We start from the raw sequence: 27,434 nt of genomic DNA, 5'->3' as shown, positions 1-27,434 counted from the left end.
TTCTATAAAATATGACCTAGAATTACTTACAATATGAGTGAAATAGTTTTCCTTAGAGAAAAATTGTAATTAGGTCTGTTTGTAAATCATATCAAGTTGTATTGGTCACATACACATATTTAGCAGATGTTATTGTGGGTGTAGCAAAATGCCTGTATCTTGGAATGGTATGGGTGTACCCCAACAACAGAATGGTATGGGTGTACCCCAACAACAGAATGGTATGGGTGTACCCCAACAACAGAATGGTATGGGTGTACCCCAACAACAGAATGGTGTGGGTGTACCCCAACAACAGAATGGTATGGGTGTACCCCAACAACAGAATGGTATGGGTGTACCCCAACAACAGAATGGTATGGGTGTACCCCAACAACAGAATGGTATGGGTGTACCCCAACAACAGAATGGTATGGGTGTACCCCAACAACAGAATGGTATGGGTGTACCCCAACAACAGAATGGTGTGGGTGTACCCCAACAACAGAATGGTATGGGTGTACCCCAACAACAGAATGGTGTGGGCGCATACTGGTCATTAAAAATATTCATCCTCCTCTGGAGTGGCCAGCTCATCCCCCTCAGGGAGATGACATGTTTTATGAGATAATAGCAAGCATTTTTTAAACAGTCTGTTTGCGATACACGTTTGAGGTGTTTTTTTTTGTATTTTTTATGTTTTTTTCTCCAATTTATGCTCTGGCCACAAATACGAGTATAGGACGAGTCAACAACATTATTTGAATATGAGTTAACAGAATATGAGCTTTGAAAAGTGAGATTTTCACTGGGCAGTTACTTTAAAGTAACTACTATAAAGCTATCTCAATGATATTGCCATCAGGCAACCTGTTAGTGCTGTCCATTAACCTGTCACTACATTAGCATCTATTAACTTACACTAGATCTTGTGGTGTGGGACACTGTTAGCATAATTCTAACCTGTTGGGAATACCCAGTTTACACCCCTGGGCACTGCTCAGGAGGCTCTTTTTATGCTCATGGTAACTAACCCAATGTACACTATGACAGTTACAACTTTAGACATGTAGACCCCAGATTACTATCATCCCCCAAATCTCCTCAGCACATCGCTCTCTCATTCCTCCCAACATGCCAAATAGAGACATCATGGTGTGAGAGTGTGAGCAGAGAGCTGAGGCCCAGTGTAAAAACCCACTATCTCCTGTCGTCCTTTCTCTCTCTTTCGCAGTCTTACCTATTTATTTTTAGCACCTAAACAACTGGTCTCCTAAAAATGGGCCTGTGTGTGGTGGGCAGGGGGGGAGGGGTGCTGCTATGTACGGTATCCAGCCCCCCAGCGCGCTCCAGGCCTGTCAGGGCTGTTCTTTCCCTTTGTCTCGGCAGGAGAGAGGGAGCGAAACGGGGAGAGAGAGGGTCGCTGGTTCCTGAACAAGCGTTATGTGTTAGAGGGCGGCTTGGAACGAAACTCAAGGATAGTTATACTATAATTGAAGGGCAACCTGTTATTCTCCACCTGTCTTTCTATTGTTGTTTTAAAAATTATTTTAACATTTTGGAGTTTGTTTTCTTTCCTAAGCCTAAGCGCTCTTGTGGAGGCCGTAACTAGTGAAGGTTACTCTGTGATTCTCTGGGTGCCTGGTCGTTCCTAACTCAGACCATGCGTTCCCTGTGGCTGCTCCTAATCCCGTGCCTGTCCCTGTCCCTGGCGCCCTTCGTCCAGACCGAGAAGGGCCTGGAGTTCCCTCGCTATGACGGGAATGACAGGGTCATCGACATCAATGACAAGAACTACAAGAAGGCTATGAAGAAGTACAGCATTCTCTGTCTGCTGTACCACAAACCCATCCCTGACGGCAAGGAGCTGCAGAAACAACACCAGATGACCGAGATGGTGCTGGAGGTAAGCTTGATGAGAATGAGGAAGAGGAAGAGGAGGGGAGGAAAAGGGAGATGGTAGGGGAGGAGGATGTGGGAGAGGAGACAAATATGAGGATGAGGAGGAGGAGGAGGAGAAAGAGATGAGGAGGAGGTGAAATATATGAGGAGGAGAAAGAGATGGTGGGTGGAGGAGAAAGGGGAGAGTCACTAGGGAGGGGGAACATCTGGGCTGGACTGAGGTGATTTAACAGTCTGGGGTCACCGGGTCAGCTAGACCTACAGTATTACTCCATAAATCATTTACAGTACCAAGACATTACAGTGTTCCAATGGGCACGTAGCTCACCACTTACTGAGGGGTTTGCTGACTGTGGTTAAAGGAAAAACAGAGGTGTAATGGGTTCACACTTCATTACATGTCACTGTGAATGAAAAACATCACCTGCTGCTCGTTTGTTGTTGTTTACAAATGCTGTGTTCAATTACAGGCCTACACACTGAAGAAGGCTGTAATTCCGAAACGTCTGTGATGCAGTAAAACAAATGTAACATTGAATAATGAATTAAGCAATATGCAGCATATTTTGGAGTGCGAACCCTTTACACCTCTTTGTCTGAATTTGCGGGTTTTACGCACCAGCCAAACTTCTGGGAGAGCACAATGGTTCTCTTTTGATTAGTTAAAGGAAAAATACACAAAAAAACTATAATTTGGTATTTTTTTATTCACAGTCCCAAAATGTTTTGCATGTCAACAGTCAAGTTTTCAAGATTTTGGACTTTCAAGAAGCAAAGTGACACTTGCCACGTCATCATAATGATGTTTTTTTTTTTTTGCATCATCCTGGTGATGTGGCATGTGAAACTATTGCTGCGTTCACAGGCTTGTCGGAACTCTGACATTTCTGACTTTCTAATTAGTTGAACGCGGCATTTGCTTCTTGAAATTCCAACATCTTGAAAACTTGACCACTGACATCCAAAACATTTTAGGACTGTATCAACAGTGGACTAATTAAATAAATACCAAAATATAGTTTTTGAGGGGAGATTTCCTTTAATGTGAGTATACAAAACATTATGAACACCTGCTCTTTCCATGACAAAGACTGACCAGGTGAAATCTATGATCCCTTATTAATGTAAATTGTTAAATCCACTTCAATCAGTGTAGATGAAGGGGAGGAGACAAGTTTTAGAATAATTTTTAAGCCTTGAGACAATCAAGACATGGATTGTGTATGTGTGCCATTCAGAGGGTGAATGGGCAAGACAAAAGCATTGAGTGCCTTTGAACGCGGTATGGTAGTATGTGCCAGTTGCACTGGTTTGTGTAAGAAACGGCAACGCTGCTGGGTCTTTCATCCTCAACAGTTTCCCTTGTGTATCAACATTGGTCCAGCACCCAAAGGACATCCCTGTGGGATGGTGTTTTTAATGTTTTGTACACTAAATGTATGTCGCTCTCACGGTCGGTCGGTCTGTCTGTCTGTCTGTCTGTCTGTCTGTCTGTCTGTCTGTCTGTCTGTCTGTCTGTCTGTCTGTCTGTCTGTCTGTCTGTCTGTCTGTCTGTCTGTCTGTCTGTCTGTGTGTGTGTGTGTGTGTGAGAGAGAGAAGCTGCCCAATTCTGTCAGTTAAGGCTATTTCTGTTAATTCATTCTCCACATCACTCCCGTTGTAATGTATGTCATTCACCCCAGCTCTCTGCCACAGGCAGAAATAGGACCGGCACTCATGCACTGTATGTTATTGAGCTATACATGTGAAGGGCATTCCAGTGTCAGTCTCTCTCCCTGTTTTGCTTTGAAATGTAATATACTATATCAATTAAAATGTTATTGAAGCTATAGGGTTAGCTAATTGATTATAGCATTTCATAATGCCCTATGACTGCATCTACAGTCTAATGTGCTATGAATATGTTTCTAATGTAATCAGCACATCATAAGAAGCTACTTCAAGTAAAGTGTCAGTGTAGTATCCTACTGCAACAGTGTGATATCTGAGCTGTGACAGTGGGCTACAGTGGGATGCTTTAGCCTAAGCTCTTCTCCCTAGCTGTCCTGTGCTCCTCATGGCTTGTGTTAGAGTGTGATGTGCAGCAGGTAATCTGAGACCAGTCTCCCACTCCTGATAATAGCCCCAGATATTTAACTCACCACAGGTGGGTAAGTTGACTATGTTTGCATAGTAAACTTACACACAGCATAGTCAATTTACAGACAGCATTGACACACACACTTACCCAACAGACATGCCATCAGGGGTCTTTTCACAGACCCCAAATCCAGAACAAATTCAAGAAAACATACAGTATTATATAGAGCCATGATTGCATGGAACTTCCATCTCAGATCGCCCAAATGTACATCAAACATGTTCAAAAAGCAAACAGCTAAACCAATATCTCACCGCACAACGCCTGTCCCTTATTTGACCTAGATATTTTGTGTGTATGTATTGATATGTAGGCTATATGTGACGCTTTACATTTATGCAGTTCTGACCTTGAGATGTTGTTGTCCATTCATGTTCTGTATTATGTCATGTTTCATGTTTTGTGTGGACCCCAGGAAGAGTAGCTGCTGCTATCGCAAAAGCTAATGGGGATCCTAATAAAATACCCCAAAATACTGCACTATGGTTAGGGTCCAGGGTAATCATAATTAACTGTACTTGCTCTTTTGCTTCGCTAAAAGATATCTGTATAAGATTACCATATCTCGGTTCAAAAAGTATTGAGGGTATTTAAATTACTTTCAAATACATTTGGAAGTAAGTATTTAGATATGTTGTTGCTGAAAACATAAATAGTTGAATATTGGCATGTATTTGAAATTACTTAAATACACAGTATTTATAACAACTATTAAAATACTCCCATGCATTTGAACCAGGTCTGTTTGCAATTTGAAAATAATGTTTTTGGAAATACTTTTACAAACTTCCAATATAAGTAGTTGATTCGGGACACATTATTTCAACATACTAAAATACATGGAAAAGATCTACATAACAAATAATCAAGTACACATGTATTAGAACCCAGGTCTGGAGATTACATCCATGTTGCATTATTTTATAAGGCGCTTATAGAGTGAGATTTGTTTGAAGAGTCCACAGCCTATCTGATCTTTCTTCATCACTCTGTCAATGTATCATTGACATAATGTATCTCATGCTTGGACAAAGGCTACTTGTTTCATGTTGCATGTACTCTAAGTTGTAGTTTTCTGTCTGTGTTCATTGGTTTTAGTTTGCTAGAAGTTGAAAGATGGACACTGTACAGCATATCCCTTTTAAGGTGTGTACAGTTTTGCTGAGCTGCAAAAAACACACACAATCCCTTCTTCTTGTCTATAACTAATGCATATTCCCTGCCTCTTTATCCTTTTTTTCAAACATGATGTTCAAAACCCTAAATGATCAGCTGTCACCGTATTATCTGGATAAAGACAGACAAATCAGTGTTCCCCTCCTGATATTTCTGTCAGTCAGGTATTCTTAGGAGCCCCAGTTTGACCTGGGACCTGTCAGAGCTCAAGGCCTTGACTGACAGAGCCTCAGCTAATTGAGACCACAACGGCAGCAGCATTCTGGCTTGCATGTACAGTACATGTAGAGCTGTGCACTTTTAGTCATTCTAGAACTGTCTCTCTCTGTGTGTGTGTCGCCTTCGGGCTTTTCTGTTCTCTGGACTGTTATCTACTCAATAACGTCACCCCAATTAAGTCTCATCTCAGTCCTGTCTGTCCCACTGCCGACTTACAGTCGCAGATTGTGGACGTGACTGTGTATGTGTGTGTGTGTGTGCAAATATCTGTATGCGGCCAATACAATTTGATTTGATGTAAATTATAGGTCAGCAGTGACTCTCTCTTTCTAGGGTTCTTTCCTAGATGTGATTGATTAAAGTTTAAAAAAGCTTCAATGTTTTGTCAATGCTTCAAACTGGATCACAGTTTGTGAGCACATACAGATGTAGAATCTTAATTTGAACCAGTTTGCTACAGCAGGGAAATAATCATGTGGCAACAGAAAATGTGAATTATTATGTGGATTATATTTAATGGACATTTTTGGTAGGGGTTGATACATTTTTTTTGTTAGGGAAAATCAAGTCTGACATTTTAAAGTGGAAATAACACACTTTAGAAGCCTTTTTAAACTTAGAATACACTACAAGTTTGCATTGCCTGCTGTATAGGACATTTCTCAGCAACAACAGAGTGATCAAATGAAGATCTTACATCTGTACCAGTAAGGGCAGATGTAAGATCTATTTGACACTATTTGACACTGTTCCAATTTTAGTGTTATGATGATGTTGAAGTAATTGTCTTTTGTCATCTCCAGCTGGCTGCCCAGGTTATGGAGGAAAAGGAGATTGGGTTTGGAATGGTTGACTCCCACGAAGACGTCAAGGTTGCCAAGAAGCTGGGTAAGAAAACATATTAACACATCAACCTGCACTATTGTTGCCAAATAGTATGATACTGCATGACTATGAAGCACCAAAAGGCTTTTGTACAGCCTTCAGTGAATGGCTGTAAATAATGGTCTGTATTTGACCCCCTGAACACTAAACTATGACCCAGGCCTGGTGGAAGAGGGAAGTGTGTACGTGTTCAAGGGAGACCGTGTGATTGAGTTTGATGGCCTGCTCTCTGCAGACACCCTGGTGGAGTTCCTACTAGACGTGAGTGCCTCATTGATACTAGGCACAGATCTAGGATCAGCTTGCTGTTGTGTCCCTTTCCCTGTACAACAATCTCTCTTCTCTCTCTAGCTGTTGGAGGAGCCTGTGGAGGTGATAGGAAATACTCTGGAGCTGAGGGCCTTCGACAGGATGGAGGAAGACATCCGTCTTATTGGCTACTTCAAGAACGACGAATCAGAATGTGAGTGAGTGTTTTTGCCAGTCTGTCTGTGTTTATGTGTGATGGCACAGGTTGGACTGCTATTGGATGATCCCCTGGGCTTGATAATGACCAGAGCATTTCTAAACTCCCCACCACCACGGATTTCATTTCAGTCATTTAGCAGATGCTCTTATCAAGGGCGACTTGCAGTAGTGAGTGCAGACAGTTTAATACTTTTTTTCATACTGGTTCGCCATGGGAATCAAACCCACAACCCTGGTGCTGCAAGTGCCATGCTCTACCAACGGAGCTACATGAGCTTCATGACCAATTTTACCCTCCCTCCACAGACAGCGGTGAGGCCCAAATGTTTTCCCATTTATCCTAAGACGCAGCACCACACTCATGATGAGCACAATGACGGCTGTCTCGCCCCTGACCAACTGTGGGAGCCTAGAACTAGGGGTCAACAGGGTTCAGTTATTTCAGTGCCTGTATGTGTCAACGGCATCTCCTTAAAGGCTAATGATAGCCCAGCTAGCACACACAAGCTAACAGATGCTCGGTAACGGCTATGCTAATTGACAGAACCAATCGGGGAATTAGACTTTAATGCTGAAGGTCTACATCTCTTCACAATAAGAAATGGTGTAGCAGGTGGTTACACAGTAGTACAGCGACTTAAAAGTAAGTTAAGGGTACTCTCTTCCATCCCTCACTCCACCAAATGCTCTCCTTTCTCTTCTTCATAAACCTCTGGTCTCCTCCAGACTACCATGAATTCAAGGAGGCTGCAGAGCAGTTCCAGCCCTACATCAGATTCTTCGCTACCTTTGAGAAATCTGTGAGTATACTGACATCCATACCTTGAAATTATGTGAGTAGGAGTCCTGTCAGGGCAGGGGGTCCTGATTGGTCTGTGAGTAGGAGTCCTGTCAGGGCAGGGGGTCATGATTGGTCTGTGAGTAGGGGTCCTGTCAGGGCAGGGGGTCCTGATTGGTCTGTGAGTAGGAGTCCTGTCAGGGCAGGGGGTCCTGATTGGTCTGTGAGTAGGAGTCCTGTCAGGGCAGGGGGTCATGATTGGTCTGTGAGTAGGAGTCCTGTCAGGGCAGGGGGTCCTGATTGGTCTGTGAGTAGGAGTCCTGTCAGGGCAGGGGGTCCTGATTGGTCTGTGAGTAGGAGTCCTGTCAGGGCAGGGGGTCCTGATTGGTCTGTGAGTAGGAGTCCTGTCAGGGCAGGGGGTCCTGATTGGTCTGTGAATAGGGGTCCTGTCAGGGCAGGGGGTCCTGATTAGTCTGTGAGTAGGGGTCCTGTCAGGGCAGGGGGTCCTGATTGGTCTGTTAGTAGGGGTCCTGTCAGGGCAGGGCATGGGGTCCTGATTGGTCTGTGAATAGGAGTCCTGTCAGGGCAGGGGGTCCTGATTGGTCTGTGAGTAGGGGTCCTGTCAGGGCAGGGGGTCCTGATTGGTCTGTGAGTTGGAATCCTGTCAGGGCAGGGCATGGGGTCCTGATTGGTCTGTGAGTAGGGGTCCTGTCAGGGCAGGGGGTCCTGATTGGTCTGTGAGTAGGGGTCCTGTCAGGGCAGGGGGTCCTGATTGGTCTGTTAGTAGGGGTCCTGTCAGGGCAGGGCATGGGGTCCTGATTGGTCTGTGAGTAGGAGTCCTGTCAGGGCAGGGGGTCCTGATTGGTCTGTGAGTAGGGGTCCTGTCAGGGCAGGGGGTCCTGATTGGTCTGTGAGTTGGAATCCTGTCAGGGCAGGGCATGGGGTCCTGATTGGTCTGTGAGTAGGGGTCCTGTCAGGGCAGGGGGTCCTGATTGGTCTGTGAGTAGGGGTCCTGTCAGGGCAGGGGGTCCTGACTGGTCTGTGAGTAGGGGTCCTGTCAGGGCAGGGGGTCCTGATTGGTCTGTGAGTAGGGGTCCTGTCAGGGCATGGGGATCCTGATTGGTCTGTGAGTAGGGGTCCTGTCAGGGCAGGGCATGGGGTCCTGATTGGTCTGTGAGTAGGGGTCCTGTCAGGGCATGGGGATCCTGATTGATCTGTGAGTAGGGGTCCTGTCAGGGCAGGGCATGGGGTCCTGATTGGTCTGTGAGTACGGGTCCTGTCAGGTCAGCACATGGGGTCCTGATTCAAGGTGTTTGTGGTGTTTAAGGTGGCCAAGGAGCTGACCCTGAAGATGAACGAGGTGGATTTCTACGAGCCCTTCATGGAGGAGCCTGTCACTGTCCCTGACAGGCCCAACTCTGAGGAGGAGATCGTGGCCTTCGTCACTGAACACAGGAGGTAAGAAAGGGATCAGTATGGCTGTCAGAACACAGTTATTTCACTCTGATCAGTGTGATTAGTGACACCAAACAGATAGGGTTGTGTAAGATTGTTTGTCTTTGTTTTCAGACCAACACTGAGAAAACTGCGTGCTGAGGACATGTTTGAGACCTGGGTGAGAAGTTGTATTATTTTTCAGTTCAGTTCAAAGCCTCTGAATAGAGAATTACTCAATGTAACATACATAGAAGTGTTTGATATGCAATCTTGCTTTACTTGCCTTAATCCTGGGAGAGCTTCTCATGATGTTGTTTCTGTTATTCTCAGGAGGACGATTTGGAGGGGATCCATGTAGTGGCCTTCGCAGAGGAGGAGGACCCTGGTAAAAGCCATAATATCAATATCATTACCCAATTTTAGTATTGAGCAAGGCGAACACTAGTATAAATACACTTAGCTCTGCTGTACAGATTCCCGAGGAGATGAACGTGACATAGCTTTTAAAAGAGCAACCTCATACACATTGCTTCAGAACGTATTCACACCCCTTGACTTGTTGTGTTCAAAAGTGGGATTAGCAGGATTAAAATTGATTTGTCATTTTTTGTCAACAGTCACTACAAAATACTCTGTAATGTCAAAGTTAAAGAAAATTTTTGAAAAATATATGTTTTATTAATGGAATATATTTTGATTAGACAAGTATTCAACCCCCCTGAGTCAATACATCTTAGAATCACAGCGATTACAGCTGTGAGTCTTTCTGGGTAAATCGAGCTAAGAGCTTTGCAAACCTGGATTGTACAATATTGACCTTCTAGTTCTGTCAAGTTGGTTGTTGATCATTGCTAGACAGCCATTTTCAAGTCTTACCATATATTTAAGTCAGATTTAAGTCAAAACTGTAACTAGCCACTCTTCGTAACTCCAGTGTATATTTTTTGACTTGTGTTGTAGGTTATTGTCCTGCTGAAAGGTGGATTTGTCTCCCAGTGTCTGTTGGAAAGCAGACTGAACCAGGTTTACCTCTAGGATTTTGCCAGTGCCTAGCTCTTAGCTCTTTTTTAATAAAAAAAACTCCCTAGTCCTTGCTGATGACAAGCATACCCATAACATGATGCAGACACCACCATGCTTGAAAATATGAAGAGTAGTACTCAGTGATGTGTTGTGTTGGATGTGCCCCAAACAGAACGCTTTGTATTCAGGACATAAAGTGAATTTCTTTGCAACCATTTTTGCAGTATACTTTAGCGCTTTATTGGAAACAGGATGCATGTTTTGGAATAGTTTTATTCTGTACAGGCTTCCTTCTCTTCACTGTCATTTAGTGTCAGTACAATGTTGTCAAGCCATCCTCACCTTTCTCCTATCACAGCCATTTAAGTCTGTAAAATCACCATTGGCCTCATTGTGAAATCCCTGAGCGGTTTCCTTCCTCTCAACTGAGTTAGAAAGGACGTCTGTATCTTTGTAGTGACTGGGTGTATTGATACACCATCCAAAGTGTAATTAATAACTTCACCATCCTCAAAGGGATATTCAATGTGTCTGCTTTTTTGTTACCCATCTACCAATAGGTGCCCTTCTTTGTGAGGCATTGAAAAAGCTCCCTGGTCTTTATAGTTGAATCTGTGCTTGAAATTCACTGCTCGACTGATGGACCTTACAGATAATTGTATGTATTAAATACCATTATTGCACACAGAGTTAGTCCATGCAACTTATTGTCTGACCTGTTAAGCACATTTTTACTCTTGAAGTTATTTAGGCTTGCCATGACAAAGGGGTTGAATAGTTATTGACTTAAGACATTACAGGTTTACATTTTTTATTATAAAACATAATTCCACTTTGACATTATGGGGCATTGTGTGCAGATCACTGACAAATTCTAAACGCAATTTGAAATTCAGCCTGTAACACAACAAAATGTGTAAAAAGTCAAGGGGTGTGAATACTTTCTGTAGGCAATGTATCAGTCTTATCTGAACCTGAGAATCACTGAAATGGATCATAGCTTCCAGGAAATTCAACTAACTTCTCAGGGATTGATAAAACACAGACGAACCTTCTTGCTGCGTTGTTCAGATGGTTATGAGTTCCTGGAGCTGTTGAAGGAGGTGGCCAGAGACAATACTCACCACCCTGGTCTCAGCATCATCTGGATCGACCCTGATGACTTCCCCCTGGTGAGACACACATACAGAGACAGACAGACAGGGCTAAAGGAACTCTTCTACAAGTCCCTACAGTTCTCAGGTCTCACAGTGTCTTCTCCCTCTCTCTCCTCAGCTGATCCCCTACTGGGAGAAGACCTTCCACGTGGACCTGTTCAAGCCTCAGATCGGAGTGGTCAACGTTACTGATGTGAGACCCCTAACAGCTCCAGTACAGCATAAGAAATTGCTGGCAACCTGTCCGGAATTGTGAAAGTCAGATCGAACACATGTTGGCCCCTGACCTTTGACCTCTCTTTCTCTCTCCCTCCCTCTGGACAGGCTGACAGCATCTGGCTGGAGATAGACGAACAGGATCTGCCCACAGCCCAGGAGCTGGAGGATTGGATAGAGGACGTCCTGTCTGGCAAGGTCAACACCGAGGATGATGACGATGACAACGATGATGATGACGAAGATGATGACGACAAAGATGATAGCGATGATGATGACGACGAAGATGACGACGATGACGACGATGATGATGACGAAGATGATAATGACGACGATGATGATGACGACGACGACGATGATGATAACGACGACGACGATGATGAATAATTCAAAAACTACAAATTTGTAATCCAAAATTCACAACATTGTTGTATAGTCTCTTCACTGTACCATCATCAAAGTGAACGAGTTCAGGGAGAGAGGAATAGATCTATACGCTTTTATAAAATATTTTGTACAATGTGTACATCACTGGCCAAAATCAACCTTTCTGCATTAGAAGAAAACCCCATCAACAGATTTTGTTTTTCAAGAATCTGATAAAAAACTGTAGATAAACTGAAATCTATCTGAAAGAGAGAAGTAACAATCTGTTGACCAACAGAGATACTTCAGAAAACCCCAAACAGTACTTTCCATCCTTCCCTTAATTCTACTAATTTATAACAATGACTAGCAACCACGACAAATACATCAATCTAACTTTAGTTTGATCAATGAAGTGCTGCTGTACACTATACTAAACCTCACTGAAGTCACTGAAAAGGTTGGCATCTTTGTGTGCTTTTCTGTGCCCTCTATTATATACTCTGTGTGTAGATAATTGCAGTTTAGGTTCTACTTCCTGGATTCAGTGCAAATACACACCTGTCTCTCTCTTTCCCAGGGGCTAGATCTTTGTTATTACTATTGACACTTTCCAATTTCCACAACACTTTCTCTCCTTTCATCTCCTCCTCCTCTCCATCTCTGTATTCATGTGTGTTTGAGTATGCAACAGCTGCAAAGTGAGATAATATCAGCATTACACACCCAGATGGGAGAGGAAAGCCTATTTAAATGCAAATTCTTCAAGTCTCAATTTCTCTCATTTATTCTCTCGCAATGTTTCGTTCTCTTCATCTTTCTGTCTCTTTCCCTCCTTGACTCATCGCTCGTTCTCGCCCTCCTTCCGTGGGCTATTAGAGGAGATGTGTAGTGGCAGGAGAGAGTTCTCAGTGTTCCGTAGGACCAGGGCACAGTAGGGGGAAGGGGGCTTCAGATATTAACTCAATGACTATACTCAACCTTCATATTACAACCACTAACTCTCTCGCTCGCTCTCTCTCCGCCTTCTCACATACTGTATAGTACACAAGACAAATACACTGCAGCACACACGCACACACACTTGCGTTCCAAAACTAAGTCATACAGTATGAGAATATGTTGAAAATGTTCATACAAATATTTATTTTACAAATGTGAATCTTGATACAGTTATTGTAATTCCATATCTGTGATCTTAAAGCAAAAACTTAAGACTGAATTTGTCAGTATGAAATTTAGGATGGCTGGCGCACGCACACACGCACGCACGCACACACTCTCTCTATAGGACGAAAATTCTTGCATACAATAACACAAACAAGTTGAGCATACAACATATGTGTTTCAAAACATAGGCACCTTTGTAGTGAAGGATACATAACAGGAGACAAAGGCCCCATTCAAACACTTCTTTAAGTAGTCACATATCTGAATTGGTTGTATGACGGAAAGCATTGGTTGGCAATCTTGCTTTGATCTATCCAACACTTACGACTTGCGATTACCTCAAGAAAACAAGGAATAAAGGATGAATTCGAAAGGTATTCAAACAAAATTCACAACCATGATTTCAACACTATAAAATCCTCAACATTTAACTTTTTAGTGACAACAATGATTGTACAATTGCTAACAATTTCATTATCATAGTCTTGAAAAATAAGCACATGTAATAGGGAAGATTTGGATAAAAAAAATTCAATATAAAAAGAAATAAATACTGTCCACAGATTAGTATAAAAATCCCATAACAGTGGTAGTACTACTAGTTGTAGCTAGATGGCACTACAGCTTCTGTTGTGAATGTAGAGATCCCTCACTATGAGACTGTTGTCTGCACATCAATACTGAGGAATATACCGTATCCAATACCCAAATGTTACAAAAAAATATATTAGAAATGTATCAGCTGGGCCTATTGGAATCAGTTCCAGGACATGTAGATATGTGTATGCAGTCTTGGAGATAGACAAGCATTTCGCGACACCCGCTATAACATCTTCTAAATATTTGTATGTGACCAATAAAAAATGTGATATTGATTAGTGGTATCAGATCAGTCAGTCATGTCTGGAACAAAATACATTACCACAGCTACTTCTGTGTTTTGTCTTCTCAAACTCTCATAAAAGAGAGGATATTGTACCATCGTTTCATCTGTTGTTTTCTCTTCAATCTGAAGATGGACAAACTTGAGCCTGCATCTGTTTCACTTAGCTTTAAGGGATAGGTTCTGTAGAAATGTAATAATAGCTTATTTCATCTGGAGATAAGACACAAATCTATTGCATATGTCTCCTCATTAGATGCCAAAAGTATAGAATATGTCTGTATAAATGCTCTCTCTCCCTCCCTCTCACCCTCCCAGCTTGTTTGTTCTTTCAACTGTGAGTTCATGGTTAGAGGACAGTATCTAGCAATAGTCCGCTTTGAGTTTGAGTACAACAGATTCTGACAACCTCTTACAGATATGCCTAGGAATCCTGGGTAGTACAATGGCTGAACATAACTGTGGGCAGCCAGACAAGTAAGACATTTATCAATTAAATGGAAAAAACCCACACGTTTAAATAAATACAAACACATGTACAATCCATTGGCGGTAAAGACAAGCAGTCTTTAGTTTGAGACAACTGAACCTGAACTGTTGGTGATTAGGTAGTATTTCATTCATATTAGTAGGGCGGACGATATGAAAATACTCACTGTTGCTATAGCAACCCTAGGGAGGATCCAGACACAGGTACATGTAGAGCCAGATTGTGTGTAGATACAGTTTGTGTACACACACACACGCACACACACACACACACACACACACACACACACACACACACACACACACACACACACACACACACACACACACACACACACACACACAGAGGGAGAACAAAAATGCTGCAGGGGTCATCTACAGTGCATAGAAAAAACCTTGACATAATTCAGTGTTCCAGTTTGCCTCAGGACAATAGAAACCAGAGCATATTGCCTATCTCTCGCTATCTCTCTCATCTTCACCGCAAAGGAGCTATAGGCTGGGGATCCATAGGGTTTATTAACTATGCTAACACTTCATCTTGCAATATCCCATATGCATCTGTTCATAAAAAATACATACAATAAAATAAAATCAATTGCAAAGCAGCCAAAACAATCTTTATAAAAAACAGTAATATAAATAATTTAAGAGACACAAAATACCACAATAAGAGCATATCAAAGTAAAAAAGGGTCTAAGAAACATAACACAAAAAAACATACCAAAATGATATGATACTGTAATTCTAGAATAGCCACAGTCTTTCGTGTCTGTTAGACTGATGTTTCAGATTGGAGACACAGGGTAAACTTGTGTGACTTGGGGTCAACGTACTCCTCGGTCATTCGAATGTAGGGGATGGACTTGACCGTGACCACTAGGCTGAAGTCTAGACACCTAAGGGAGAAGACCATGCCCTCCTTTAGACCGCTGGTGACCGCAGCCTCGCTGACCAGAGTCCACTGATCAGCCATCCAGCGCTCTTGACCGTACTGCAGCGTAGGACCAGGGGACAGGTAGGCCTCAAGGAATGCCTGAACACACACACACAGACAGACACACACACACAGACACACAGACACACAGACAGACAGACAGACAGACAGACAGACAGACAGACAGACAGACAGAAATACACAACACATTTCAGAATTGCTGACACTATCGTAAGGACATAATCGTAAGTAGCTTGTGGACATGCCTCCAACCCTGGTCATACTTGCCCAGTTCCAAATCAATCCCTATCCATTTATTTATTTTAGGAAGCTCAACTGAGGGGTCATCATAAAGAGTATTGTGTTAGGGCACGGGGACTGACTTGGCACTAGAGTAGGGCTAATGGGTTCATTCTTGCTTACCTTGGGGCTCATGTTGTGTGTGAGGCAGAAGGCCAGGTGTCTCTGGATGCTGTCCATGCTGTGGCAGTGCTGCCTCCTGGTGGTTCGGAGGTATTTCTGCAGGGCGCGGGCCATGGAGGGGAAGATGGCCGAGGCTGCCTCCCGTACATCCATCACATCCCCGGGGGACACTTTCTGCTCCTCCTGCTGCATCCGCCTCACATGCACGAAGGCCTCCTCCACAGCCACCACTAGCCTAATGTTAAAGTAATGTACACACAGTGGTCGTTGCGGATCTTGTTTCAAAGCCAAACAACAAAATGGACAGCGCTTTCTAAGGTGAAGATTAATTAAAAGCATTTAAGACATTGCATGTAGATCACGATACACATATTCAGTATACTGTACATTCATCTTTACTTACACCCTAAAGTTACTATCCTAACGTTGGGCCAGTAACCGAAAGGTCGTTGGTTCGAATATCCGAGCCGACAAGGTGAAAAATCTATCGATGTGACCTTGAGCAAGGCACTTAGCCTAATTTGCTCTAGGGGCGCTGTACTACTTGGCCTGACCCTGTAAAACAAGGCATTTCTCTGCACCTATCCGGTGTGTGGCAATAAAACATCGATTACAGCAATGTACACACAACATTCAGTATACTACTGTACATTGTTCTTACATCTGTTCTTACATCCTACAAGTTATAAAAACAAGACAATGTACCCTACTGTATCTATTCTTAAGTCCAACTATGTAAATCTTCATCTATATTTTAAATCCTTGCATTAAGCATCATACAGTTCCTAAAGAAAGAATACACAGCCCTTGACTTTTTTCACATTTTATTGTCTTACAGACCAAATGTATAATTGATTAAATTGAGATTTTGTGCCACTGGCCAACAGACAATATCCCATAATGTCAAAGTGGAATTATGTTTTTAGAATTTCTTTAACAAATGAATTAAATGAAAAGCTGAAAAAAAAAATATATATTCAACCCATTTGTTTTGGAAAGCCTAAATAAGTCACATAATAAGTTGCATGGACTTACTGTGTGCAATAAGTTTTGAGTGACTACCTCATCTCTGTACCCAACACATACAATTATCTGTAAGGTCTGTCAGTCGAGCAGTAAAATTCAACCACAAAAAACAGGGAGATTTTCCAATGCCTCACAAAGAGGGCACCTATTGGTAGATGGGTAAAAATTTAAAAAAGCAAAAAAAGCAGACATTTAATATTCCTTTGAGCATGTTGAAGTTATTAATTACACTTTGGATGGTGTATCAATACACCCAGTCACTACAAAGATACAGGCGTCCTTCCTAACTCAGTTGCCGGAGAGGAAGGAAATCACTCAGGGATTTCAACATGAGGCCAATGGTGACTTTAAAACAGATACTGCACAGAGTTTAATAGCTGTGATAGGAGAAAACTGAGGACGGATCAACAACGTAGTTACTCCTCAATTCTAACCTAAATGACAGAGTGAAAAGAAGGAAGGGTGTACAGAATAAAAATGCATCCTGTTTGCAACAACTACTAATGTAAAACTGCAAAAAACTTTATGTTCTAAATACAAAGCGTTGTTTGGGTAAAATCCAAAAGAACATCTTACCGAGAGCCACTCTTCATGTCACGTCCTGACCATAGTAAGAGGTTATTTTCTATGGTAGAGTAGGTCAGGGCGTGACAGGGGGTGTTTTGTGTTTTTCTATGTTTTGTATTTCTATGTTTAAGTTCTAGTTTTTCTATGTTGTTTTTTTGGGGGTTGATCTCCAATTGGAGGCAGCTGGTCCTCGTTGTCTCTAATTGGAGATCATATTTAAGTAGGGGTTTTTCTTCCTGGGTTTTGTGGGTTATTATATTTTGAGTAGTGTTTGTTTCTCTCTGCATCACGGTTTGTTGTTTTGTCAATTCAGTTATTTATGTATTGCAAAGTTACACGGATTAAATAAAATGTGGAACTACAACCACGCTGCACTTTGGTCCGCTCCTTTCGACAGCCGTGACACTTCATATCTTCAAGCATGGTGGTAGCTGCATCATGTTATGGGTATGCTTGTCATAGGGAGTTTTTTAGGATAAAAATAAACGGAATAGAGCTAAGCACAGACAAAATCCTAGAGAATTTCCAACAGACACTGGGAGACAAATTTACCTTTCAGCAGGACAATAACCAAAAATGCAGGGCCAAATATACATAGCGGCTTACCAAGTGGCTTACCAAAACGACATTGAATGTTCCTGACTGGCCTTACAATTTTGACTTATATCGGCTTGAAAATGTATGGCAAGACTTGAACATGTCTGTCTAACAATGATCAACCAACTTGACAGAGCTAGAAGAATAAATAAAAAAAATCATGTGCAAATATTGTACAATCCAGGTGTGCAAAGCTCTTAAAAACTTAGCCAGAAAGACTCACAGCTGTGATCACTGACAAATGTGATTCTAACATGTATTGACTCAGGGGTGTAAATATTTATTACATTTTTGTTTTTACGTTTATACTTACCTAAATGAGATATTGCTGTTTTCATTTTCAATACATTTGCTAAGATTCCTAAAAACATGCTTTCACCTTGTTGTTATGGGGTATTGTGTAGATGGGTGAGAAAATATATTTTATTAATTTTGAATTCAGGTAACAACAAAATGTGGAATAAGTCTAGGGGTATGAAAACTTTCTGAAGGCACTGTACCTATGTATCTTTCATCCTTCTTTCTTCACACATTTATTTCCTTTTAACCCAAATATTCACCTTCCTATTCACTCAGGGTGTTCTTTCTCTCTCTCACTCACTCACCTGGCTCTGCGTTTGCAGACCCGTCTGTCATAGTCTGCCTCTTCATAGTAAAGCTCGTTATGAGTGGTGTTTTTGTGCCTGGCTGCTGCAGAGATCATGGTCCGAGACTTGCCCCCCACCTTCAGTCCCCCCGACCCCTCTGCCGGCCCCGCCGGGTTCCCTGGGCCTATGAACAGGAATTACAGAGGCATGATGGGAAGGTCACTGTGGCCCAATCAGCATATCAACAGCAATCCGGGGAAAACACAGATCTCAGTGAGGATTCTAAATCTAAAAATCTGATGAGACTGATGAAATATTCAGCCTGATAGTTACAGCTGGTTTAGCCATCTGCCAAATGACAACAGTGTTAGCCAAAGTTGAAACTAACATCTGGCTACCAGGCTAGTAAATATTCCTCAAACAAAAGACAATACCACTTTGATCATATAATTCACATCTCTCTATGGTGAATACCAATAACTCACCCAGAAGTCGTAAAAGCATAAATTATGGTTCCTGGGGGATATGAATATGGAGTAGTGGAATCTGGTCCATATTCATGAGGGATATGTGGGTATGAGGGGAGATCAGTACAGTAACTCCGGCAGATACAGATCAGGAGAGATGAATCAATGAATCATTAACACCAAGGTGTGTACTGTATGTATGTATGTACAGTGAGGGAAAAATGTATTTGATCCCCTGCTGATTTCGTACGTTTGCCCACTGACAAAGAAATGATCAGTCTATCATTTTAATGGTAGGTTTATTTGAACAGTGCGAGACAGAATAACAACAAAAAAATCCAGAAAAACGCATGTCAAAAACGTTATAAATTGATTTGCATTTTAATGAGGGAAATAAGTATTTGACCCCCTCTCAATCAGAAAGATTTCTGGCTCCCAGGTGTCTTTTATACAGGTAACGAGCTGAGATTAGGAGCACACTCTTAAAGGGAGTGCTCCTAATCTCAGTTTGTTACCTGTATAAAAGACACCTGTCCACAGAAGCAATCAATCAATCAGATTCCAAACTCTCCACCATGGCCAAGACCAAAGAGCTCTCCAAGGATGTCAGGGACAAGATTGTAGACCTACACAAGGCTGGAATGGGCTACAAGATCATCGCCAAGCAGCTTGGTGAGAAGGTGACAACAGTTGGTGTGATTATTCGCAAATGGAAGAAACACAAAATAACTGTCAATCTCCCTCGGCCTGGGGCTCCATGCAAGATCTCACCTCGTGGAGTTGCAATGATCATGAGAACGGTGAGGAATCAGCCCAGAACTACATGGGAGGATCTTGTCAATGATCTCAAGGCAGCTGGGACCATAGTCACCAAGAAAACAATTGGTAACACACTACGCCGTGAAGGACTGAAATCCTGCAGCGCCCGCAAGGTCCCCCTGCTCAAGAAAGCACATATACATGCCTGTCTGAAGTTTGCCAATAAACATCTGAATGATTCGGAGGACAACTGGGTGAAAGTGTTGTGGTCAGATGAGACCAAAATGGAGCTCTTTGGCATCAACTCAACTCACCGTGTTTGGAGGAGGAGGAATGCTGCCTATAACCCATCCCCACTGTCAAACGTGGAGGTGGAAACATTATGCTTTGGGGGTGTTTTTCTGCTAAGGGGACAGGACAACTTCACCGCATCAAAGGGACGATGGACGGGGCCATGTACCATCAAATCTTGGGTGAGAACCTCCTTCCCTCAGCCAGGGCATTGAAAATGGGTCGTGGATGGGTATTCCAACAGCATGACAATGACCCAGCCTTCCCTGTAGCTCAGTTGGTAGAGCATGGTGTTTGCAACACCAGGGTTGTGGGTTCAATTCCCACAGGGGGCCAGCACAGAAAAATAATGTATGAAATGAAATGTATGCATTCACTACTGTAAGTCGCTCTGGATAAGGGCGTCTGCTAAATGACTAAAATCTAAATGTAAAACACATGGCCAAGGCAACAAAGGAGTGGCTCAGGAAGAAGCACATTAAGGTCCTGGAGTGGCCTAGCCAGTCTCCAGACCTTAATCCCATAGAAAATCTGTGGAGGGAGCTCAAGGTTCGAGTTGCCAAATGTCAGCCTCTTTACCTTAATGACTTGGAGAAGATCTGCAAAGAGGAGTGGGACAAAATCCCTCCTGAGAAGTGTGCAAACCTGGTGGCCAACTACAAGAAATGTCTGACCTCTGTGATTGCCAACAAGGGTTTTGCCACCAAGTACTAAGTCATGTTTTGCAGAGGGGTCAAATACTTATTTCCCTCATTAAAATGCAAATCATTTTATAACATTTTTGACATGCGTTTTTCTGGATTGTTTTGTTGTTATTCTGTCTCTCACTGTTCAGATAAACCTACCATTAGAATTATAGACTGATCATTTCTTTGACAGTGGGCAAACATACAAAATCAGCAGGGGATCAAATACTTTTTTCCCTCACTGTGTGTGTTTGTGTGTGTGTGTGTGTGCGTGTGTGTGTGTCTGTGTGTGTGTGTGTGTGTGCGCATGCATGTGTATGTGTGTGTGTAAGGCTGAAAGCTACTGTGATGAATTATTGAAAGGCAGAAATGCCAAAGCCTCTGAAGCCTTCCCTCCCATTTCATACTTTGACAAGGGGAGGGTGGGAGGGTTCTGTGAGGACACCGTACCAGCATACTCCTCTACCAAACTCCACTACAAAGACCATAGAGAAAACCCATAAAATCTGCACTGAGTTGGGAAGGCCCAAGTACTCCAGGGGCAGTCGGTGCCTGTATGTCTGTGTAGAATATCTGGTGAATGAAAGGGGTGGTTAGATTGGTGTGTATCTGTGTTTGAATGTGTAGAAGCAGAGAAAACGTGGGTGAGGGAAGGGAAGTGATGAGTGAGGTTAGTAATGTACACTAGGTTAGTAGAGTACACTTGTAAAAGGTGTGAGGACACACAGAAGAGATTATTAGCCAGCTTTACTTACTGTCATTGTCCAAAAGGTAAGCTCTCAGTTTAGCTTTAAATGTTGCTTAAGGTGGCATGGGAAAGTATATGGAGAGACACCATCACAATGAAGCACATACATGGACAAATATGGTGGACAGACAGCTGACAGATGGAGAGACAGGTAGAGCGAGAAAGAGAAAGAGTTTCACTTTATGATGCAGTTACAAAGAGGAAAAGAGATGATTGGAAGGTGGACGACACATACAGGGACACAAATCCAATGTAACCATTGAAGAACCACTGAATCTGTAGCTATACTAACCATCCACGGTGTAGACCTTGAGGCCAGCCAGGTGCTTGGCGGCACGGTGCTTGGAGGCGGAGAGAAGGGCGGGGTTATGAAGAGGAAAGTCTCTGTAGTAGAACTCTAGCAGAGACAGAGCTGCCCTCTGAATACTGACACAGACAGAGACAGAGGGAGAGAGAGAGGGGCAGAGGGAGGGAGAGAAAGATGGGAGAGAGAGAGATAGGGTAAGAAAAAAGGCCATAAAGTAGTCGGAGGTAGAGAAAACAGATAGATGTATTATAAAATAAGGTCGGGAATGAAGTCCATTATTGTCCCTGCTGATTTGATTCACCTGATAAAATAGCTCTTACTGAGCAGCATGCCTCATATCTATACTACTCCCCCAGACCAAACTACTGCAGACCAGGGCCACGTTATACAGGGTTCCCTGCTTTAAACTGTCCTCCAGCCTCAGGCCTTTCTAAAGGAGATCAGTCAGTATCAGACAGAGAGGCTAGAGGTGAGGCAGCATAGAGAGGCCGAACCACGCATATACTGTATCAATGTCAAGTCTACGTACACTTAGCTTACCTTTCTGTGTCACAGTATCTAACGAAGGTGGGGCCCCTCCTCGGTCGGGCGGCGCTCGCCGGTCGTCGTCGCCGGCCTATTAGCTGCCACCGATCGTTGTTTCTGTGTCTTTTGGTTTTGTCTGTCTATCCCGCACCTGTTTTGTGTTTGTCATTAGTGGGGGGTTATTTAGTGTGTATTTTCAGTTGGGGTTCTCGTGCGGGATTGTTCATTTGTTCACTCAGGACAGTTGTGATTATATCCGATTAAGTAGACATTATATTGCCGGGCTGCGCCCCGCGCGCTGTTTGTTTTCCAGTGCGCTTATTTGTTTTGGGAAAAGTGTTTTCTCTTGGCGGACTTCGCCACGCGCCCTGTGCCCAACGGCTATTGCGTCTTGTATTTATTATTAAAACTCAGTTGCTCCGGCCCACTGTCTCCTGCTCCTGATTTCACGTCTCTACTGGTCCTAGACAATCGTGACAGAATCCCGCACCCTAAAATGGAGTCACCAGGAGCAGAAGCGCCGTCCATGGCTGAGCAGGTCTCTCAACACGCCAGCCTCCTCCACCGCCTAGGCTCGGCCATGGACCAGGTGTTGGCCCGGTTGGAGAACTGGGAGAGAGGTACTTCCCCAGCTGGACCAGCTCCGGTCCCTCACCCTGCGCCCCTACACACACCCCCTGAAGCGGGCGCCGGTGGTATCCGGATTACTCCTCCCCGGGAGTTCGATGGGACGGCCGCTGGGTGCAAGGGGTTCTTGCTCCAATTGGAACTATACCTGGCGACCGTCCGCCCCCCCCCCCCCTCCGACGAAGAGAGGGTGAGCGTCCTCGTCTCCTGTCTCACGGGTCGAGCCCTAGAATGGGCCAATGCGGTCTGGGATGGCCCAGACTCGGCTCGGGGCGACTACCCTGAGTTCACCCGCCGCTTCCGGGCGGTTTTCGATCATCCCCCGGAGGGCAGGGTGGCGGGTGAGCGGTTATTCCATTTGAGACAGGAGACGAGGAGCGCTCAGGATTTCGCCCTGGAATTCCGGACTCTCGCCGCTGGATCGGGGTGGAACGAGCGGGCCTTGATAGACCACTATAGGTGTAGCCTTCGCGAGGACGTCCGCCGGGAGCTGGCCTGTAGGGACAACGCCTCCACCCTCGACCAACTGGTGGACTTGTCCATTAGACTGGACAACCTGCTGGCTTCCCGGGGACGTTCCAGTCGGGGCCTGTTCGTTCCGCCTCCCAGTCCCCCCGCTCCACAGCCCATGGAGATAGGGGAGGACCGGAGGGGGGGGTCTCTCCTGCACCCGATGTGGACGCAGAGGACACACTGTGGACCGGTGCTGGAGTGGTCCCCCCGGGAGTTCGGAGGGCAGGCAGAGCACTACTTCGAACCCCCAGGTGAGTCCGCACCAGCCACACCCAGAGCCCCCTGTCGACCACATGTACACCTCGGTTTGTTTTCCAGATTTTTCCCCTCACTTCCAGTATAAGGCACTAGTCGATTCAGGTGCAGCTGGGAGTTTTATGGACCGTGGGTTAGCGAAGAGGTTAGGGATTCCCCTGGTTCAGCTGGACCACCCCTTCCCCGTGCACGCCCTAGATAGTCGACCGCTAGGGTCAGGCCAAGTAGGGGAGGTCACAGTGCCACTGGTGATGCAGACGTGGGGGGGTCATGAGGAGCGTATCAGCCTGTTCCTCATTGACTCCCCGGCGTTTCCGGTGGTACTGGGAATCCCCTGGCTAGCCACGCACAACCCTCAGATTTCGTGGAGACAGAGGGCTCTTACGGGGTGGTCGAGGGAGTGCTCAGGTAGGTGCATAGGAGTTTCCATCGGTGCGACTACGGTGGAGAGTCCAGACCAAGTCTCCACCGTGCACATTCCCTCAGAGTATGCCGATTTGGCTATCGCCTTCAGTAAGACGAAGGCGACTCTATTACCACCCCATCGACGAGGGGATTGTGCGATAAACCTCCAGGCCGACGCGGTCCTTCCTAGGAGTCACGTGTATCCTCTGTCTCAGGAGGAGACAGTGGCTATGGATACATACGTCACTGAATCCTTGAGACAGGGATACATTCGGCCATCTAAGTCCCCCGTCTCCTCGAGTTTTTTTTTTGTGAAGAAGAAGGAGGGAGGTCTGCGCCCGTGCATTGACTATAGAGGTCTAAATGCTATCACAGTGGGTTTCAGTTACCCGCTACCTCTCATTGCTACGGCAGTGGAGTCATTTCACGGGGCGCGCTTCTTCACGAAATTAGATCTCAGGAGCGCATATAACCTGGTGCGTATCCGAGATGGAGACGAGTGGAAAACCGCATTTAGTACCACATCGGGCCATTATGAGTACCTCGTCATGCCGTATGGGTTAAAGAACGCTCCCGCTGTCTTCCAATCCTTTGTGGACGAGGTCCTTCGGGACATGCTCGGACAGGGTGTGGGGGTGTACATCGATGACATCCTGATTTGCTCCGCCACACGCGCCAAGCATGTGTCCCTGGTGCGTAAAGTGCTTGGGCGGCTGCTGGAGCATAACCTATACGTCAAGGCGGAGAAATGTGAGTTCTCCAAATGAGCCGTCTCATTTCTAGGATATCGCATTTCCACCTCGGGGGTGGAGGTGGAGTGTGACCGCGTGACGGCTGTGCGTAATTGGCCAACCCCAACCACTGTGAAGGAGGTGCAGCGGTTCTTGGGGTTCGCTAATTATTATCGGAGGTTTATCCGGGGTTTTGGTCAGGTGGCGGCTCCCATTACCTCACTGATGAAGGGGGGGCCGGTGTGGCTACGATGGTCAGCAGAGGCGAACAGAGCCTTCCTTCGTCTGAAGGTTCTGTTTACCAACGCACCTGTCCTGGCGCATCCGGACCCCTCTTTGCCATTCATAGTGGAGGTGGACGCGTCCGAGGCTGGGGTAGGAGCTGTGCTATCGCAGCGCTCGGGCGTTCCTCCGAAGCTCCGCCCATGTGCCTTCTTTTCTAAGAAGCTGAGCCCGGCGGAGCGCAACTATGATGTGGGGGACCGGGAGCTGTTAGCTGTGGTCAGGGCTTTGACGGTGTGGAGACATTGGCTTGAGGGGGCACGTCACCCTTTTCTCATCTGGACCGACCACCGTAACCTGGAGTATATCCGGGCAGCGAGGAGGCTTAATCCCCGTCAGGCAAGGTGGGCCATGTTTTTTACGAGGTTTAACTTCACTCTCTCGTACATTCCAGGTTCCCGGAACCGGAAGGCTGACGCACTGTCGCGTCTCTACGACACCGAGGAGTGGACCATCGATTCTACTTCCATACTTCCTGCCTCCTGTCTGGTGGCGCCGGTGGTATGGGAGGTGGATGCGGACATCGAGCGGGCGGGTCGGTCAGAACCCACTCCACCGCAGTGTCCCGTGGGCCTGAAATACGTTCCGCTTGGTGTTCGCGATCGACTAATCCGATGGTCCCACACTCTACCCTCCTCGGGTCATCCTGGGGTGGAACGGACAGTGCGGGGCCTGAAGGGAAGGTACTGGTGGCCCACCTTGGCTGAGGATGTTCGGCGTTATGTCTCTTCCTGTTCGTTATGCGCTCAGTGCAAGGCTCCTAGGCACCTGCCTCGAGGGAAATTACAGCCCCTCCCTGTTCCGCAGCGGCCTTGGTCTCACCTCTCGGTGGATTTCCTCACGGATCTCCCGCCGTCCCAGGGGAATACGGCGATCCTGGTCGTTGTGGACAGGTTCTCTAAGTCCTGCCGTCTGCTCCCTTTGCCCGGTCTTCCTACGGCCATGCAGACCGCGGAGGCCCTGTTCACCCATGTCTTTCGGCACTATGGGGTGCCCGAGGACATCGTATCTGATCGGGGTCCCCAGTTCACGTCCAGGGTGTGGAGATCGTTTATGGAGAGGCTGGGGGCCTCGGTCAGCCTGACCTCGGGTTTCCACCCCGAGAGTAATGGGCAGGTAGAACGCATCAACCAGGATGTGGGCAGGTTTCTGCGGTCATATTGCCAGGACCGGCCAGGGGAGTGGGCGCAGTTCGTGCCATGGGCCGAGGTGGCCCAGAACTCTCAGCGCCACTCCTCTACCAACCTGTCACCCTTCCAGGTGGTCTTGGGGTATCAGCCGGTCCTGGTGCCATGGCAACAGAGCCAGACGGAGGCTCCTGTGTTGGAGGCATGGGTGAAGCGCTCTCAGGAGACCTGGAATGGTGTCCAGGAGTGCCTAAGGAGGGCTGGTGAACGACACAAGGAGAGCGCTGACCGCCACCGCAGTGACGCCCCCGTGTATAATCCGGGGGACAGAGTCTGGCTCTCGACGCGGAACCTGCCCCTCCGCCTGCCCTGCCGGAAGCTGGGTCCGCGGTTTGTGGGGCCGTTCAAAGTCCTGAGGAGGATAAACGAGGTGTGTTACAGGTTACAACTCCCTTCATATTACCGCATTAACCCCTCGTTTCATGTGTCTCTCCTCAGGCCGGTGGTAGCTGGTCCACTGCAGGACGATGAGGTGCCGGAGGTCCCCCCGCCCCCCCTGGACATCGGGGGGGCCCCGGCGTACACAGTCCGAACCTTCCTGGACTCCCGACGTCGGGTAGGGGGCCTGCAGTACCTCGTGGACTGGGAGGGGTACGGTCCGGAGGAGAGGTGCTGGGTTCCGGCGGCGGACATTCTAGATCCACCGATGCTACAAGAATTCCATCGTCGCCGGCCGATCGCCCTCCGGGCCGTCCCCGAGGCCGGCGTCGGCGCGCGGCTCCAGGGGAGGGGTACTGTCACAGTATCTAACGAAGGTGGCGCCCCTCCTCGGTCGGGCGGCGCTCGCCGGTCGTCGTCGCCGGCCTATTAGCTGCCACCGATCGTTGTTTCTGTGTCTTTTGGTTTTGTCTGTCTATCCCGCACCTGTTTTGTGTTTGTCATTAGTGGGGGGTTATTTAGTGTGTATTTTCAGTTGGGGTTCTCGTGCGGGATTGTTCATTTGTTCACTCAGGACAGTTGTGATTATATCCGATTAAGTAGACATTATATTGCCGGGCTGCGCCCCGCGCGCTGTTTGTTTTCCAGTGCGCTTATTTGTTTTGGGAAAAGTGTTTTCTCTTGGCGGACTTCGCCACGCGCCCTGTGCCCAACGGCTATTGCGTCTTGTATTTATTATTAAAACTCAGTTGCTCCGGCCCACTGTCTCCTGCTCCTGATTTCACGTCTCTACTGGTCCTAGACAATCGTGACATTCTGCTAGGGATCAGCACGGTTATTGAAATAT

At 45.7% G+C, this 27,434-nt stretch overlaps 2 protein-coding genes across 2 annotated transcripts in view; one reads left to right on the top strand and one right to left on the bottom strand.

The window, feature by feature from the left end:
• Positions 1 to 1,336: 1,336 nt before the first annotated feature.
• LOC115161136 (calsequestrin-2) lies at positions 1,337 to 13,794 on the top strand. The gene is made up of 11 exons (XM_029711891.1): positions 1,337 to 1,885; positions 6,220 to 6,304; positions 6,462 to 6,562; positions 6,653 to 6,764; positions 7,496 to 7,569; positions 8,875 to 9,005; positions 9,117 to 9,162; positions 9,315 to 9,369; positions 11,079 to 11,179; positions 11,283 to 11,357; positions 11,489 to 13,794. Exons 1-11 carry the CDS (start codon positions 1,643 to 1,645, stop codon positions 11,765 to 11,767), a joined length of 1,302 nt encoding a protein of 433 aa, XP_029567751.1. The 5' UTR covers positions 1,337 to 1,642; the 3' UTR covers positions 11,768 to 13,794.
• Positions 13,795 to 14,882: 1,088 nt separating this feature from the next.
• Positions 14,883 to 27,434, bottom strand: part of LOC115161135 (vang-like protein 1) — a 59,554-nt gene continuing 47,002 nt past the window's right edge. Inside the window, exons 6-9 of the mRNA XM_029711890.1 lie at positions 21,670 to 21,803; positions 18,445 to 18,610; positions 15,650 to 15,884; positions 14,883 to 15,325 (exon numbers count right to left, since the gene is read on the bottom strand). Coding sequence (XP_029567750.1) covers positions 15,065 to 15,325; positions 15,650 to 15,884; positions 18,445 to 18,610; positions 21,670 to 21,803 — 796 coding nt within the window. The 3' untranslated portion in view covers positions 14,883 to 15,064. The remainder of the gene's footprint in view (positions 15,326 to 15,649; positions 15,885 to 18,444; positions 18,611 to 21,669; positions 21,804 to 27,434) is intronic.

Source organism: Salmo trutta, chromosome 24, assembly GCF_901001165.1.
Source record: "Salmo trutta chromosome 24, fSalTru1.1, whole genome shotgun sequence".
Taxonomy (NCBI): Eukaryota; Metazoa; Chordata; class Actinopteri; order Salmoniformes; family Salmonidae; genus Salmo; species Salmo trutta.
The sequence above is the reverse complement of the archived record's forward strand: the minus strand, read 5'-3'. Positions and strand labels throughout refer to the sequence as shown.